Raw genomic sequence first — 18,479 nt, forward strand, 5'->3', positions numbered from 1 at the left:
ACAAAACCACTAACCAAACAACCAACAAGACAAACAAGCAAACAAAAAAGAAAAGAAAACCAGATAGGGTGGCGTTCAACATGTAATTCCAGACGTGGACAAACAGAAAGATGTAGGTCCCTGGAACTTGCTGGACATCCAATCTAGCCTATTTGGTGAGTCTAAGGTCAATGAGAAAGCCTGTCTCAACAAAACAAAACAAAACAAAACAAAACAAAACAAAACAAAACACAGTAAGACATCAACATCCAAATCCCAGGGAACAGGGAGGCAGCAAGAAAGCCAGACAGATCTATACAGATTGTGGTAAATTCTGAACAAGCCCTATCAAAATGAAACTGTGTCCTAATGAGCCCTTTGACCAAATCCGAGCTGCCCCAACCAGTGAGAAGAACAAAAGGAGGAAGAATAGGGGAATTATTAAAATCTACTAAAAGGGAGCAGCTGGCTGGACGGTGAGGGCACTCTGAAGACAATGTCTCTATACAGCCTTTCTCTGTATGATGAAAAGCAAGACTCTAGATTTATTTGGAAAGTTAAGAAGACACCCTTTGTTCCTAAAGGCTTTGTAGTCACTGTCAGATACAATAGGCATATAGTATGCTATGTCTCAGCACAGGAGACTTTCTTCCCTCCTTCCTAATGACAGCAAAGCCTGCTGGGGTGAGGAAACTCCAGCACCCTTGCCTCACCATGACTGAGGGCAAAGTGAGGTGTATGCCAGGGGGCTCTCCTCCCCAGAGTCCAGCATGCACACAGGAGCAGCTGGCCCCACTTAGAATCACTCACATGGGCCTCAAGGACACAAATTCCTTCCCAAAGATACAAATTGTCCTGAGGCAGATTTAAACTGGTTTCATGGGGATGTGAACCTTAACCCGTGAAGGGAAAAAACAGATAGGAAAAGATGATTCTGATGGAAGATACCACAAAAGTTAGATTGAAAGTGCTATCCTGTGGTTTAAAACATTTTTCAAGTTGACACCTTTGTAAAGGGGGAAAGTCTTGTGCTAAAAATGTGTATACAAAAGCATGTCAGGAAAGGGACAGAGGAATCTGGGAACTCCAGATGCCAGAGGAACAGGACGTAGTGACCACGATGGATAATGATTCTTTAAGACCAGCACAGGGACAAGGTGTGTGACAGCAGCCAGCACACAGGGCTCTGGGCCACAGGAATCACAGAGTACTTGAGCCATCTCTCAGACGGCCACAGCAGGGCCTTCCCTGGCCTGTCAGGTATTTGTGAACACCACACCAAGCTGATGGACAGGTCCATCCACACCAAGCCCAAGAGGAAGGAGGGTGGAGTGGGGCGATGGGCTGCTCTTCCAAAAGGGTACCCTGAGATTTGCTGTTTACTATGGCATCTCAAAGGCCACAGCAGCTCTTCCGTATTCTTTGAGGCTTAACAGCTGGAGTTCCTGAAGGACCATCGGCATTCCATGCCAATAGGCGGCTGTCAGTGATGGAACTTCCTCACGGCCTTCTGAAGGTTGGGGTAGAACTCAGCCATGCTGCGAGGGAAGAAGGAGTCCACCACACTCTGAGGAAGGTAGCCATTCAGGTCTGTCTGGAAGAATGTGACCAGGTGGGTTTTGTTGGGCTCCCTGAAGAAATAGCAGAGATGGGTTAGATCTGTATCATAGAAGCTTCTAGCACAGAGCCAAGACCACCAGAAGTGACCCAAACATGGTGGTCATTTCTACTCCTGCTCTACATTCAGTGCCCTGGACTCCTCTCAACCTTCTTGTTCTGGATAGCGTATCCTGTAGGGGACACACTATCCAGTTGCTATGAACACATTGGTGAGCTGTTGCCCTGCCCTGGGTAGGATAGGGACAAATGTTCCTTATGGCTATTGACAGCCCATCCCCTCAACCCCTCCTGGGTTTTGTGCAGAAGGAGCACACATTCAACCGGCAGGACAGGTCCTGCTATGGTACCTGAAGGCTGGGGACTTCTGGGGCACTCTGGGCCCTTTCCAGAGGTCAGCAAGGTTAAGACTCTTTCCGTGCTCACTATCAAACACACGACCGAGTTTCCAGCCTATGTGGTTTGTCATAGATGTGAGCATCTGTTAGGTCTAACATGAAAGAAATTTACAAAACTGGAAAACAGTACCATTCTTCTCAGGTGTGTGTGTGTGTGTGTGTGTGTGTGTGTGTGTTAAGCTGATTATTCTTCATACAATGTTACTTAACATGCGATTCATTTACTAGTATTTTGTAAACAGATTTTTTTTTTAGATTGCTCTACACAAAAGAGGAAGTGAGTCATGACCAAATAGGAGCATAGAAGAGTTCTCATGGTCACACACTCTGCAGTGGTCAGGTCTGGGGAAACCATGTCAACAGCTTTGGTCTCATCAGAAACTCCACACAGCATTGCGCCTCAGAGGTTCTCTGACATGGAACCTCTGGTACTGAAGACTACAGTCTTTCCCTCTGGCTGTATAGACAGCTACTGTGGTCTCAGAAGGACGGAGCAAACAGATGAGCAGTATAGGAGAGCACAGGCTACTTTGGATTAGCATTTCTTTATCCCTGTGCTGAGAGATGCGGTGGGGGAACGGAGAGAGGGAGGGAGGGACAGAGGGAGAGGGCACAAATCCTCAGCTCTGTCAGTGTCCATGTCCTCCCTCCCTCACCACCTCCCACTGGTTCTGGGGTACTTTCTCTGCCCCACCCCCACCCTGAGCTCAGGCTATCTCTCATAGTCATTCAACTGTGTTCTCTTTGGAAACTTGAACAGGTTAAGTAAGAATTAGTGATTTTGCTTCTCTCTGGGGAGCCATGAGCTTGATGGGAGAACATCACAGAAGAGACAGACCACATGGCGAAAGACACATGGAGTAGGTCAAAGTAGATAAAAGCAGGCTCAAAGTCACTATGACTGTCTTCACTGAGAAAGCCAGGAGTTTGTCCTGACACATTCATCAGAACACGTGAGGATCATGGAGAACGCTCCCTGCATGGAGTAGGCATATCACAAACGCAGCTCTGATGCTGCCTTCTCCAAAGACTCTCCTGCCTTCTGAGATGCTTTCCCACTCTCACAGACAGTCTGAGCCCAGACACCTCCAAATCTGGTCTGGACACAGCCTTGCTCCCCAGTGTGGACCCTTGCTCTAGTCACAGCTCCTTCTACTCCGGTTACAAAGCAGTTTACACTGAAGTCATGGCACAGCTGCTCAGACTTCACTAAAGTCCCCAGTTACTCAGATAAAAATGCCTACAGGGGTCTGGTCCCGCCTTCTCAATGACTACTTCCTGGCCTCTCCCCTGGCTGCACTGATCCAACACAGTGGTTTCTTCCTGTTCTGTCCCCCTTGTGCCCACACCTGCTTCCTTTCATCAAGAGGAACCTTGCACCTGCACGGACAACTGTATCATGTGAGGCTCCAATCAGGGAAGATTTGGTCACCTCTGGGGTGGCTCACTCCCACTGTACCCCAGTTCCTTTCATCATATTTAGTTTTCTACCCAGCATTTATCATGTGGGAAGCAATTCCTAGTTTATATATAACATAATTACTTTCATTTGTGTCTTGTTTATCTTCTCCCACCCCATCAAAATTAAGCGCTCAGAGAACAGATGTTTTTTTATGTTTTTTGTTTTAAAGAAAAAAAAAAAACATAGTCAACATGAAAGACAGATGGCTGAGTTTAAGCTGTGGCTTTATCACTTGCTGAGTCTGTCTGTGGCCTTGGGGTAGTTATTTAACCTCTCTGGCCTACCCACTCCTTTTATAGAACCTGGACCATCACCATTGTTACATAATCTGAAGCTTGCCCACTGTGTGTTCCCCAAGCCAGCCCTAAGACTCAGCTTCAAGGAGAAAGAGCTCTGCTTTTACTCATCTAGACACTCCTCGCAATACGTCTGGCAACGTGGAAGGGCAAGGCAGCATCTGACTGTTGGGAACAGAGCAAGGAAAAATGGCCAAGGGTAGTTTTCTAGGCCCACACCAGAGGGTCTGGTCTCCTCTGTACTGGGACTAAAGCAATATGCATGTGTGTGGTGCTTTACTACTACTGCCGAATTCAGAATTTTGTGACATTTAGGAGAAGCCTTCCCGGAGCTATTTGGGGAGCCAGCTTAGCAGACATGGTGCTCTGTGGGGGTGCTCTGTCTGGGTTTTAGTAATATTCTAGGCTCTGAGGCCTGCTTCCTGGAACTGCGTGGGAAGTCCACACCTTCCCTCTGGCTATCTGTAGGAGACACCGGGACCCATGAGCAAGTGCAATCCCTCTCCCTGTTAACTCTGCTCATTATAAACCTGGGACCTTCAGGTAATTCATTACCCAGAGAGCTCCTGGGAAAACCCTGGCTGTGTCTGGGAGGGAATTCTCTGGCTTCTTTCCAGGGCTGATTCCCAAAGTAGTCTCAGAGCTGTCCTCCGTGCCCTGAGATCTGTCCCATTCCTTGTAAAGGAAACTGGCCACTGTGTGAACACAGGGTGGGGAATTTGTTCCTGTAGCTACTTTAGTCTGGTGGGTATCGTCAGAGAGTCCAGATCTGGAGCTCAGGCAGTCCCCTGCACTCCTGGCCTTTGACAAATCACATAACTCTCCTAACCCTGAATTTGCTTATTTGCCCAATGGGACCACCAGGACATTTGCCTGACTTGTGCTGTGAGGATGGACACCTGGTGGGTGCACATGCCTTTAACCCTAGCATCTAAAGGCAGAGGGAGGCAGATCTCTGAGTTCAATGACAGCAAAAGTTAATCTGGTAACACCTCCTTACCACTTCTCCAGGTGCACATCAGGTCATGCATGCCTATATGTGACATGCATTTTGTAACATCAATATTATTTTTGTAGATTACAGTCAAAGTGCCTGTTTTCTGAGCTCACAGTGGTGTCTAAGACAAAGTTCTCCACCTACTTTCCTTACCCTGGCAGTGGTTCACAGAAGCACCCACATGGATGGTTAAATCCTCTCACAAAACCGGGCTTTGGCGGACACAATGGATGCTCCACGTGGGTAGCTGGAAGACAGTCATGAAGTCAGTGAACTCACCTTCAGACAGCAGGGTCATCACCCCCAGCACTGAAGATTTTTCATCTGCACAGACTAAGTGACTGAAGCCCCGAATGCCAGCAAAGGGTTCTGCCACCTGTCAACTTCCCTCCTTACACTTACACTCACTCCAGTTTACACATATGCATCCTCAACCCCCAACCCTCCCCACACACACATGCTCAGATACATACACACACTGCACTCACTGCTACACACAGCTTTCTCCAACCCTTTAAGAATTTCAGAAGAAATATCATTCCAGAATATAAGGCTCAGGGTAGAAGAAAGATTCCTCTCTCAGATTTCAGCTCAAAGAAAGAAGGTTGTGTCTCCCCATCTTCGGCAGAGGCAGAGGCAGAGGCAGAGGCAGAGGCAGAGGCAGAGGCAGAGAGAGGCAGAGGCAGAGGGGGAGAGGGGCAGAGGCAGAGGCAGAGAGGCAGAGAGGCAGAGGCAGAGGCAGAGGCAGAGGCAGAGGCAGAGGCAGAGGCAGAGGCGGAGGCGTCATTGGACTCTGCTCCCCAGAGGGCAGGAACGGTACAGAAAGCAACCATATGATTAAGATGCTTGACACACTGACATACAAAGAGATTAGCTGCTATATGCATGTCCATAGCATAAACTGAGGTCAGCAGAAATAAAAACAGCGTTGACAAAATCTGGGATGCACATAATAAAGCCTAGGTATATGGTCTCCCCATTTAATACCCGATGGCACAAAATCCCAACTATACGAGGGAAGAGGACGGAATGCATGAGCTTGTTGATGGTTTCCAATCACCCAGCTTTCCTTGAAGGTCTAGGGGTGCCATAAGACAAGAGCCCAGCATCTGGGACAGCCAGTAAACACCTACTGCCACTCACCATTGGAGCTGATGGTGCCATCCTCATACTTTTTCACTAGCACCAAGTCCACAAAGTCCCTGGGCGAAATCAGCTTCATGGCAGCTGAGGGCGTGGAGGTTCTGCTCACACACAGCGTCTGCCAAAACAAGGGAGGCTTGGGTCTGCTGAAGACAAGTCCATCTCATTCCCTGCACCCGGGAAACTAAATGCACGGGCAATACGGGGAGCTGCAAGCAGGACGCAAGGAAGCCGGCGGTGGGGGCACTCGGGCACTTTCCAGTGGGTGCACTGAGGCCGAAAGAATTTCATCATTTTCTAAAGGACTTCATCTCCATGTCTCTTCATAAAAGAACTCACCTGAGAATGGCATGGCTCTACAAAATGGGTCTCCTTCCCCATCCATCTAGTGTTATCCTAGCTTGTACTGCATAGGGTACAAGATCTCTTGAGGAGCTACAGATCTTCAGAATATTGCAGAATTCTGACTGCAATATTTGACCATAGTGCCCTACACTGGGCTCAGAATGTCAGTCTCCCTTTCTTAAGCACAGTCTGAGAAACGAGTCCATTTCTGAATTCCTGTATCTTGCAGCAGGCACAGCGGAAGTAATGGTTATTCTCTACAACCATAACATCTTCTGATTCCAGCTGGAGCCTGAGGGAAAAGCCTAATTTTAAGACTATTGAAGACAAAGGCACTGGTTACAGACTTAAGCTCACTCCAGGTTCACGTCTCATCCATGCATCCTTTACCCATCTACTATTAAGGGTTAGGATGCTTGAGGGCTGTCCAAACCACACTGATGAATGCCACTGGAAAGGGTCTTTGCCTCCTTACTGTCACTGTTTCAACTAATAAGCAAGACCCCGACTTGTTACTGGCTTCTCTACTTTTCAGGATGTGTAAGTTCCCCAGTAGCTTGTACTTTCCCTCCTTCTGTGCCTAGAGTCTGCTGAAGATTGTGTCTCTCTGGCAACAAACCAAATCTCTTCATGGACACATGAATTAATGAGAACCAAGAGTTCCCACATATCTCATGCAGAGATTAAAAAAAATACATTTCTCTTTGTGCTTAATCATTCTTCATCCAAATTTCTAACACATTCATGTTACCTTAATAAATCACACTCATACCTTAATCTAGTACTTAAAAAAAAGACTTGTGATCAAAAGAGGTACATGATTAGAACAGTTTTTCTTTAACTTACAAGAATATTTCTAATAAAATTTGGTGATGTCAAAAAAAAAATCACATGCATTATATGAGGGCTAAAATGGACTGGGAGGCCAGGCCTGGTGGTGTAAATTGTAATCCCAGCACTTACAAGGCAGAAGCAGGGGGATCAGCCTGGTGTATATATTGAGTTCTAGACTTGCCAGGGCTACATGAAGAGACCCTATCTTAAACAAAACAAAACAAAACAAAACAAAACAGCCCAAACAACTCAGTGGGCTGTATAAAGCAAAGTTTAAGAAAAATAATTACACACCCATTAAGAAAAACGTACTAAGAAGTACCAACAAGAGTTGGTGGCTCGCTTTGCTTATTGAATTGGGAAGTAGCCCTGCCTAGCCTGGCGCTCATCAACAGTCTGGCTGACCCCAGCACCCTGATCCCCATATCTCCAGGGCTGCTGGGTTACAGCAAAGGGGAACCAGCTCCTCCTGGCCCCTTTATCTGTGTGCACTTGGCAGCTTCTCTTCACCTTTGTCAGACTGTTTCTTCCCCTGGGTTTCAGGATAGGCTTGTGGCCAGGAATAGAACCTCCTGTAACTGCCTTGAAAGCGTTGACAGGTTAACCATTGCTATGGCTGCTCAGGTATCAACCTATGGATTTCCTAGCTTTTCATTCTCTTCGTCCCACCAGCCACTGCACTGACACCAAGAGGTGCAAGTGGGCTAAAGGGATTTGGAGCTTCCAAAAGGTGATGTGCGGGGCTCTGGGGGCTGCTTAGTGGGTAAAGTGCTTGCTGTGCATGTGTGAGGACCAGAACTTAGATTCCCTGAGCCCCCACACAAGCTGGTTGGGAGTGTTATTCTGGCTGTAACTCCAGAAGGGAGCTAGAGGCAGGGAATCTCTGGAGTAAGCTGGTTAGGACTGCAAGCTCCAGGTTCAGCAAGAGACTTTGCCTCAATATATAAAGGTACAGAGTGACTGCAGGAGATACTTCTCGGGGCTCCATATACAAATGAGCATGCGTAGAGACACACATGTATAGTATATACACGTAATGCAAGTCCTTCTGTTATAGCATGTGCATAATATATAAAAGGCGTTAACTGGGGTTGTTCAACTTTAACCATGTATGTGTAATAATTTATATATTCTCCTTGTATTTTTTTCTTTTCTGATGCTGGTGTCACTTAATCCAGAATAAGAAAATTATATCTATTCATTGTGGTTCATCAAATGCCCCCACTTAGACCAGCTGGTTTTTATAAAGGAAGCTACTTAACTATAAATGAGAAAAAAATGAAAGAAGAAAGAACCACTTGTTATAAATTAAAGGTAACTTCAAATTACATACAAAAGTGCTACAGTCTGATTCCTAGCCCAGGCCACCTGTTAGTCTCGTAAGGGAAAGCAACAGTTAAATAGTATCCAGGCACATTAGTGCCCGAGTTCCACTCTCCTCTTCCTGGTACCAGAGGGCTGAAAGAAAGAGTTGAAATGTAGCATTATCCTCATTGTGTGTTTCAATTCCATCTTTGACTGTTAAGGGCATAAAATTACCTTTTCTTCCAGGGATTTTGCCCCATCCTTCAGACAACTCTAACATAAACTCTCTGGACAACAGACTGAATTGAGGATTCTAGGTCAGGGCAAAGACACCTGGCTCCACAGCTTGCAAAATACTGCAAGGTTTCACAATGCTACCTGCTTATGTAAGCACCAGACAAGATAGCGCCAGACAGGTCCTAGAAGCCAACACTAAGATGTCATTCAAAGCACACAGGTCCGCCCCCCTAGAGTTGCTTGCGTTATTTGTTTCCACTATGATTTTCTATTCTTCTGAGCTTTCTAGAGTCAAAAATGAAGCACAATTTTACAGTTATGGGTGATGCCAGGACGGGTTCATCAGGACAGGGGCTGTCTCCCATAACATTCCCTATCGCACTTGGCTATTTCAATTTACATTTGTATTTGTTAAATTGAACAATTCATTTCTTCAAGCCAGCCACCTTTTCATGCTCTTTGGCCCCATGGAATTGAGGCTGCCATACTAGACAAAGCAGTTTCAGAGCAATGCCGTATACCCAGGCGTTCTGCTGGCTGTGGCTAGTCTGCAGGACGAACACTTTTCTGAAGGAGGCTCGCGGTGGTCCTACTGTGGGCAAAGACCAAATTAGCTCTGTCAAGAGACAATGCTTCAAACTAGATATGTTAGTCTAAATCCAGGCCTGCCTCCCTATCTCGGGGGACCAGGTCTTGCCCTGTAAATCATCAGCTACTGTCCGCTGGTTCTGGTGAGGGTTTTGGGGCCTCTCAGAGATATACTGTTTCCCACCAGGGCCAAGGCTGGATTGGTCTGCATGGCATTCCTCTTGCCTACAGATGTTATAGATCCTTCTTCAGGCAATGTGGGGTCAGGGTGTTGCAGCAAGACAAGACACTACAGATAATACAGCCAGAGACACTTACATCCGTGATGCTTTGGACAATTTCAAAGCTGTTCACATTGTCATCCCACTTCTCCCGAAGACCCCCAGCAACTGGCTTTACACAATCCCACACCTCTTCTGGTGTCCCACACAGAATCCCTTCTCCCCGGTACCTGGAACAGAGAAGGAATTTGACCCACAGCATCAATTAAACTTGTTTATTTTAGGATTTTTATCTCAGGTCTATTACATGTTTGTTCTAGTTCTAGGGCTGGCTGACAGAAAAGGGCCTAAAATATGCTAGCCCGCCTCCCCTCCAGCCTGAATAAGCTACAGGTACAAAGCCCTCACAGAACACAGCTTGCTAGAAACGATTCAAAACACAAGTTAATGCTTTTCTGGAAGATGACTAGTGATCACAGAAGGCCAGGGTGGATTGGAATCTTCCATGAAGCACCCGCAGAGACACCAGGAAGGCAGTCAAGATTCTGACAAACTCTGTTAAAAGTATGCACTTACAGATTCCCTGGAAACTCCTCAGATGGCCTCCAGGAAATTGAAACTCCATTCTGTCAAAAGGCATAGGGTTGTAGAATTTTAGAGCTAGAAGAAGTCTTGGAGAGGAGATCTCAAAACCTGATTCTCCAAGGTCACCCAATCTGTTCCTGGCACAGGTGGGACTCATCATGGATGTAGATGCCCCTACAGCAGGTGATGAACAGAGAGATCCTGGCTGGCTGATTCCTGGAGCTATGGGACCCTCTCCAGTCACCTTAAATGCCACCAAGAACTTTGGTTTTCTTAAGTAATTTAGGGCTTTCTTTAAAAAAAAAAAAGTCAGAGGCTCAAGGAAGGAAACTATTTCCCTGGCACTCCCTGGGGGAAGCATTGTGCAATAAAGAACGTAGGAAAGACTTGGTACTTGTAGTTTCAGGTACAATCCTAACTCCGTAGCAGTCTGATGACCTTGAGTGGGTTTCGAAATGAAAGGGGCAGGGATCTCCAGGAGTCCCAGAGAACATACACCCGCAGTGGAATCGCTCCCTCAATCCACCTCTGGAGTCCTGGGTGCGGATAATCTCGAGGAGAGGAGAAGCCTGGGAGTTTGGAGGACTCCAAGCCCTGGGAGCAGTTTCCAGATCCCTTTTCCCGCCCAGTCCCCCACTCACGCCTTCCCGGCACTTCTTCCAGCCCGACGCGTCCCGCCGGTACCGGAGCACCTTCTCTGCCACCGCCTCACTCTCTTGCGTGGCCCAGGACAGATCCATTATGCCACGGTGCAGGGTCCCAGCTGTGCCGCACAGGTTCTGCTGGACGGAAAACTGGGCCTTGGGCGGAGCCTGGAGCCCCGCCCCTGGGCTCCGCCTCTCTTTCAGAATTGGTCTTCGCGCTCAGACAATTCCGTCCTTTCTTGAAATTGGCAGGTCTGGAGATTAGGGCCGGCCCTGCGCAGTAAGCGTCATCTCTGGGCGGGTCTCAGGGAGCTCCTGCTCCGCAACAGCAGGCTCTGGGACAGGGCCAGGAACCAAGAAGCTTAAGGAATTTGGCTGTTTTCTCCTTGGTGCTCAGGTGCTTTCGACCCCTAGTGAAACGGTGCAGTTTTCATAGCAAAGGACTTCCTGGGGGGAGTTCTGCTGGGTGACACGGAGAATGTGGAGGAACCGGCCGTAGAGGTAGGCAGGAGGGGTACCCTCCGGTGACAGTTCAGGAGGTCTGTGCAGGGATGTCTGGTCTGATACCCGAAGCTGAAGCGATTCCCATTTCTTTTTTGGCCTTGACTAGCTAATGCCTTTGCTGAGTAAAGAAAGACAATTTCGAATGGGTGGAAATGAGTGGAGGAAGAAGCTGAAACGAATGTCAGATTTAGTTCCAGACACCCAGGGAGCTCTTAGTAGATACACATATCCAGCAGACAGCGCCACGCATTGGCACCAGGTGGAGACCCCAGCTTTCCCTTGAGAGATTTAATCCGGATTCCGGAGATGGAAACAGGAAGATCACTCATTAAAGGTCTGCCTGGGAAATATAATGGATCTTCCTCTCAAAATAAAAAAGTAGAAAGAGGTCTAGCGACATAGTACAATAGCAGCGTGCTTACCTAGCCTGCTAGGACCTGAGCTCCATCCCAGCATCTTTAAATAGGCAAATGAATACTAAGCAGACAGGAATGCTTGGCTACTTCTGGATACAGAGGCAACCAGGCCCGTGGGAGTGTGTGGAATGGCATCCCCTCTGTTAGAGCAGCCCAGGTTCTCGCCTCTTCAAGCCTGTCTCCAACTGAATTGTTTGTATCCTCTTCACTGTTTCCTTCAAAGGCTAGGAAGGACTCGTGATTTGAAAATCCCCCTTTGGAAGAAAAGAGGGGCTGTCTGACAGGGAAAGCAATCTGGGCACTTAGAGATCCAGACCCAATGTTGACCATGTGGGTTGGGCAAGTCTTTAAACATCTTTGAGATACAATTTGCTTAGCGGTGAGATGTAATAATAACATGTGTCTCCCTGTGCTACTATGAAGAACACACGAAGAAGTGCATGTGCATTGCTGGGAGTCATAAAATACATGGCACACTTTGTTGTACTTTAAAAGTTAAGTGAATAAAATCATAAATGAACAATAATCTGAGATAAAATTGAGATACGTTTTAACCAAAAGTATACTGTTTGGGTGTTTAAATGAGGTTTTGAATTGTTAAGAATTGTGGTAAAAACTCAAGCAAAAAGAAAGCATCCTACATGGAAAGAAGCTTTGTGGCAAAATAAATGACCATGGCACAAAAAGATGCAGAACCCCAGTCGGAGGGAATTATAAATCAAATAAGGGGACCCATCTAGTGGACAAACAGGACAAGGTTTGTTAGTACCCTGCTTTACTCACAGTACTGAGAAAGGGTTTTTCCATACTGGATGAGAGCTTGCATGCAAAGCAGTGGTACACATTAACAGTTACATATTAACAGATACATATTAACTTCCTCTTCAACACAACGACCTTGCTTGCACAGGAGCATAGAAGATCGCCCTTGTAATGGAAACTAATTTATTTGCCAATGCATTATGTGGGATATTATGTCCCCATTAAACTCATGTAACACAGCAGAGAGAACTGAGGCTGGCGCCATAGAGGATTGCTCAAGAGAACAGAGGGCCAGACTGTGTCTAACCGTAGGGCTTTGTAGGAGGCAGCTCTTCTCATTAGCAGCCATTTGCTGTTTGGAGGACATGGGTAGAGTTTAAAGCTTAACTGCATATAATGTAAGTTCTTATCTTTTTCCAAATGTGATCACTGTTTAAGATGGTCATCAGTTATGTCACATAAACAAGTCAAAAATGCCAGTTGAAGGGTAACGGTGTTGTGAATACAAAGGTCTGTGCTTGGAAGCCATGCATAAGTGGGGCATGCTTGTAATTCTAGCACTCATGAGGCAGAGGAGGGACGATTACAAGTCTGTCACTCACTGGGTGTACATAATGAGCTACAGGCTAGGCAGGGCTACAGAGGGTAACCTGAAAGAGAGAGGGAAAAAGAGAGACAGAGACACAGCAGAGACACAGAGACAGACAGACAGACAGACAGACACACACACAGAGAGAGAGAGAGAGGAACACATTTGCTTTTTGGCTGGCAGGTACGGCTCAGCTAGACAATACTTGCATACTATGCTCAAGGCCTTGGATTGCATTTTCATCACCGAAAAAATTAAAATATGAAAGTAATTTTTAAAAAACGAGCCAGCACTCATCAGATCATTTAAGTCACACATCATGTTGGCAAGTATTTAGCACTGATGCCAATGAGTAGCCATTCCAGACCTTAAAATTTTCTCATTCTTTTACTTGAAAAGTGAAATAAGTAATAGTGGTAGCAGTTGAAATGAAGGCCAAACGACTTAATAGTGAATAGTAATTCAAATGGCACTTGATGTGCAGTAAACATTTGCATACCATACCAATACCTATGCTCAATTAAGTACATACATGTATTGAGTAAGAAAGAAGCATGTGTACATCTCCCTCTCACTCTCTCTCTCTCTCTCTCTCTCTCTCTGTCTCTCTGTGTATGTGTGTGTGTGTGTATGTATGAACATGTGTGTGAGTTTGTTAATTTTATATACAGCTGTGAAACCACATGAGGATGTTATTTTGGTCAATTGTATTGGCTGGTTTTGTATGTCAACATGACACAAGCTACAGTCATCAGAGAGGAAGTAGCCTCCGTGAAATCCAGCTGTAAGCTATTTTCTCAATTGGTGCTCTGTGGGGGAGGGCCCAGCCCACTGTGGTGTTGTCATCCCTGGGGTGGTCTTGAGTTCTGTAAGAAAGCAGATTGAGCAAGCTATGGGGAGCAGGCCAATAAGCAGCGCCCTTCTGTGGCCTTTGTATCATCTCCTGCATCCAAGTTCCAGCACTGCTTGAGTTCCTGTCCTGATTTCCTACAAAGATGGACTGTGGTCCGGAAGTGTAAGCTCAATAAACCCATTTCTCCTGAATATGCTTTTTTGGTCATGATGTTTCATAACAACAATAGAAACCCTAAGACATCAATCTTAGGCAGTATGTACAACAGTGTTCCCATGAGACAATGTTGCCCAGTGACAATGTAGGCCTCTTGCTCTTCATAATACACCATGAGGTCCACACAATGACAAAAATCACTTCATGACACATCTTGAAGGACATTTCTCCACGAAGCACTGCGTGCTAGGAATTTTGATATGCTCCAGTACTCAGAGTGTTCCGGTCTAGTAAGGTGTGATTTTAGAACAGTGCAGAGTCAGCCAGACACTTCCTTTTCATTTTAAATCATAGTATGCTGTTTCATTACTTCATTTTAAAAGTCTAATTAGAGTTCAATATAATGTATTTCTATTAAGTTCTGTGACTCTTGATTGAGACTCAGGATGGAGCCTATTAGAATTTTGCTTGAACGTAAACAGTATGAAAACAAAACTGCACAGAAGTGAGTTTTGCCCCCTCGCCCCTTTTAAATGCTGGGTGTGAACCCAGGCAAATGCTCTACCACCGAGCTGCACTCCTGTGCAGGGAAGCCAATTTTGTTATAGAAAATGATTCTTAGCAACGATCAGTATAGAAGAGGTGACTATGCTTACAAAGTGTAGTGGGAAGGTTTTTATCCACAAAAAGTTTTACTTTTATTTATTTGTGTCTGTATGTACATGTTTGTACGGATGCCTACAGAGATCAGAAGATGCTGTAAGATACCCCAGAGTTGGAATTACATACAGCTGGTTGTAAACCAACCAACACAATTGCTGGGGACTGAACTTGGGTCCTCTGCAACAGTAGTATATGATCCTAACTTCTAAGTCATTTCTCCAGGCCCCCCGAAAAACAAAAACCAAGTTAATTATAATTAACTTTTTATCCTTGCTCTCCCCAAAACGGGAGGTTCTGCATAGACAAAATATTTCGAGCAGTAAAATTTGTATCCAAGGCCTGTGACAAACTGGCTGCCCACAGCAGGTGAGATCAGAGGTAGCCCACAGCTGGTGCATCTGTTTTGATGCTGGAGGCTGGCCCAGTGGAGGGAAAGCAACTGCCTAGAGCAAAGAGGACCTGGGCAGCACCCACAAATCTCTTCTATGGGCTGGAACAGGAGCTCCTTTGAAAGCTGCTAGGGGCTATACTCAGAGCTGAAGGGGATGCGGAAGAATTTAACTCAAGTTCATTATTCAGTGTCCTCCCACAAGGCCCTAGCCTCTTAGTCCACCATGTGCCCTCTCAGAGCACACAGGGCCCCTAGCTGACTTTGAGTTGGTGCTCAGGGTAGGGGTGCCACAATGCATTTACTGCACTAGCTCAGGACACTGTAGATCTAGTAAACAAGCACAGAGATGCCTGCTTATCATTCCCTTAGCAACAGCTGCTGTTGGCTGAGGCTTACTGCTTGCTGGCTGCTGCCCGACACCTGCACTTTACCTGGATAGAGTCATTTAGCATCTAGTCACCTAGTCACAGAACTGGGGGGTAGAGACCAGTGGCTACCTGGACTTGGAAAAGATAAAAGGACCTAATCACTTGCAAATAAACAAAAAATAAAAAGGCAAATACATTCACTATGTAGTGATTTTTAGGATAAGTGCATGGTGTGTGTGTGTGTGTGTGTGTGTGTGTGTGTGTATGTGTGTGTGCCTGTGTGCATGTGCACACGCATGTGAGCATGTGTGTATGCACAAGCAGTGTTTAGGAGGCCACAAGAGGCCATGGGATAGAGCTAGAGTTACAAGCAATTGTGAGGCTCTCAGCAAGGTAATGGAACTCACCTCAGGTCTCTGCTAGAGCGTGCGTGCTTTAACCACTGAGTTATCTCTCCAGTCTCCTCAACTCCTAGTAATATAGTGAATCATGCTACCAATAATAGTTTGATGACAGGGTAATTAAGCAGACAATCTCTCTTGCCACAGACCATTCACTAAGCTATGCAGGCATCTCGTGAAAACACAGTTACATAAAGCAAGCTTGGTAAGGCAGCTTGGTTACTTTCTGTGCCTACAGCATCCGTAGGGGCTGTTTTCTGAGAGTGGAGGGAGATGAGTGATCAGCAAACTATGCTACTGTTAGGAGCTTCGTGGTCGGTCCCATTCACACGGGTGATGGCACCACAGCAAGAGAGTGGGTAAGGTCACTGAGAGGTAAATCACTTATCAGCTTGTGGGGACAGGCAAAAGAAAGAAAGAAAAAAAAGAGCAAAGGCATTAAAACCATTTGATTTATTGTTTTTTTCATCAGATTGGTAAAAATTGCATAATGTAGCAAGATTAAGTTCTTGGTGAGCCTCTGAGGAAAACATCCCCATCTCCTGCCTTGGCCACACATGGGCTTGCAGAGATGAAAAAAGAGGAAACCAGAAACACTGATATATTTGCCTGCAGCAAGCTCAAGTTTCTCTTTTCTAGGACTAATAACCTCAAAGAAAACACACAAAAGATATTTAGCACACATTTTCAGTAGGGAATACACAGAAATTATTTCAATACCCATAGTGAAGGAAAAGAAGAGATACCATATAGTTTATCCAATAACGAAACACTACCCAGCTGTCATAGGGAGCTTTATCTGTGCATAGTGCTGTGCTAGATCTCAAAATACAAATAAGTATGGTAATAGATATAGGATAGTAGCATTGGCTTAAGGCATAGGTACCGCCTATGGATGCTTATATGATAGATTCACAATACAGTGTTTATAAATAGGACAATCTATAGTGGGTTTGGCCTAACGCTGCTTGTATTCTAATGTTAATCTGTGTCCCCCAAAACTATTTGTATAAGAAAGTCCACAAGTAAGACACTGAGGGACTCTGCTCCCAGTTAATTCTGATTGGCAAATAAAGATGCCCCCAGCCAATAGCTGGGAAGAAGAGACATAGGTGGGGTTTAGGTTTCCCAGGCTTGAGACCATGAGGAAGGAGCAGGAGTTGGAGAGCTGCCATGCCTTAGAGAGTGTGGGAGAGGAGAAAGGAGGTTCCAGTAAACATAGCCATGTGGGCTGGCCAATTGGAGCTAGTAGCAGCCCTATTGAAACAGTAAGTAATAAGGGGGCTATGGATAGAAACTGGACTCTAACAGCATGGCGGGTAGGCAGTTGCCCAGGTATTGTGCTGCTTAGGATATATTAAACTATAAAGGCTGTGTGTGTGTGTGTGTCTGTCTCTGTCTCTCTCTCTCTCTCTCTCTCTCTCTCTCTCTCTCTCTCTCTCTCTCTCTCTCTCTCTCTCTCTCTCTCTCTCTCTCTCTCTCTCTCTCGTGTGTGTCTTTCCAGGAACATAAATGGTCAAATGGTCTATGGCAGGAAGGAACCCCATGCTGAGACTATTTAATATTTCAGCAACAACAAGCTACTGGATCAATTTACACTGAACTCTTGACAGTGTGAGAAGGAAGACCTCTAGTGTGGGGGCTAGAGAGTAGTCTGATTATCTCTCTCTTCTGAGTATCCTAGCCTGGATCGATGAAGCTCCAGCTGACCTTGAACTTGTGGTCCATTCCTCTTGTTTCAGTCTTCCAGATTCAGCTTTATAGTGATTTATTATTAAACCAAAATGGCTCCATGGAAACAAAATACAAACATTTGTTGACCTTTGCAAGGGGAATATGGGTGCTCACCACACTCAATTTTGTGCTATTGGGTGTCCTAAAGTTTTCTAAGTTGGAATCACCCAGTACAAGGTGCTGTATACACATGCTCTGAACTCACACGTCAACCCTGGCTATCTCAGGAAGCCTCTGTTTCCTTGCAATGCCCGGGGGTCTGCTCACACTCTCTCTTTCCCTTGCAACACAGGTTGCTGATCCTGCAAGTGTCTGGAAATAGGTTTGGCTTTCTTAACCTCTCCACATGCCAGGGAACTCTAGGCCCCAGCCCTAATCCCAGAACCATGGTATGCCTCCTCACTGTGGCACTGCTGTGGGTACCTCTGCCACTAAAGGACATTCCAGTCACTGCAGAAGCATCCAGACCATCACCTCTTAGAGCCAACTTGACATAGAATTCAAAAACTTGTACACTCATCCTCATGAGTTCAGTGAGGGAGATTATCCACAGATGTGTGAACTTTGCAAATACCAATATTTATACAAACCTTCGTGGTTAGCATTGGGAGTTACCTTGGCCTCTGATCCAGTGGCCTTCCCCTATGTGATTTAGTCATTAGGACATTCATCTATTTACATCTAGCAAGGTACTAAGTATTTGTGGCAGGCCTCCAAGTTTCCTGCCTCTATGGGATAGATGGCTTGTGGAATGTTCTGAACACTAGGAAATGTCACCCTATGGTAGGGCTATGTTTTACAGAAAAGGTGAAGTGGTCTTGATGCTATGATTAAGGTCCCCCATGAGTCAACTTCTAGGAATCAGGAAGAAGGGTTTTCAACTTGTAAAATGAGGGCCCATATTACCCCTGCCAAAAGGGACTGGAAACCAAATGGGGACACATTTCACTGCCAGTGTAGATCCATCAGCCATGTTGGGTAGCAGGGATAT

At 45.9% G+C, this 18,479-nt stretch overlaps 1 protein-coding gene across 1 annotated transcript; it reads right to left on the minus strand.

The window, feature by feature from the left end:
• Positions 1-504: 504 nt before the first annotated feature.
• Stard5 (StAR related lipid transfer domain containing 5) lies at positions 505-10,820 on the minus strand. Its single transcript, XM_032893296.1, has 6 exons — positions 10,649-10,820; positions 9,999-10,048; positions 9,520-9,652; positions 5,893-6,010; positions 4,903-4,996; positions 505-1,610 (listed from the first exon to the last, which is right to left on the minus strand). Exons 1-6 carry the CDS (start codon positions 10,745-10,747, stop codon positions 1,463-1,465), a joined length of 642 nt encoding a protein of 213 aa, XP_032749187.1. The 5' UTR covers positions 10,748-10,820; the 3' UTR covers positions 505-1,462.
• Between the last annotated feature and the right edge of the window lie 7,659 nt (positions 10,821-18,479).

Source organism: Rattus rattus, chromosome 2 (genome assembly GCF_011064425.1).
Source record: "Rattus rattus isolate New Zealand chromosome 2, Rrattus_CSIRO_v1, whole genome shotgun sequence".
In the NCBI taxonomy this organism is placed as follows: Eukaryota; Metazoa; Chordata; class Mammalia; order Rodentia; family Muridae; genus Rattus; species Rattus rattus.

What these genes read in the sequence shown, in the direction of transcription:
- Stard5 (XM_032893296.1), bottom strand. Translation starts at nt 10,747, where the DNA reads ATGGATCTGTCCTGGGCCACGCAAGAGAGTGAGGCGGTGGCAGAGAAG. An exon ending in GGAAGAAGTGCCGGGAAGGC is followed by an intron (nt 10,049 to 10,648) that starts GTGAGTGGGGGA and finishes GCCTTTTGACAG; the next exon opens with AATGGAGTTTCAATTTCCTG. An exon ending in TGGCACCATCAGCTCCAATG is followed by an intron (nt 4,997 to 5,892) that starts GTGAGTGGCAGT and finishes ACTGTCTTCCAG; the next exon opens with CTACCCACGTGGAGCATCCA.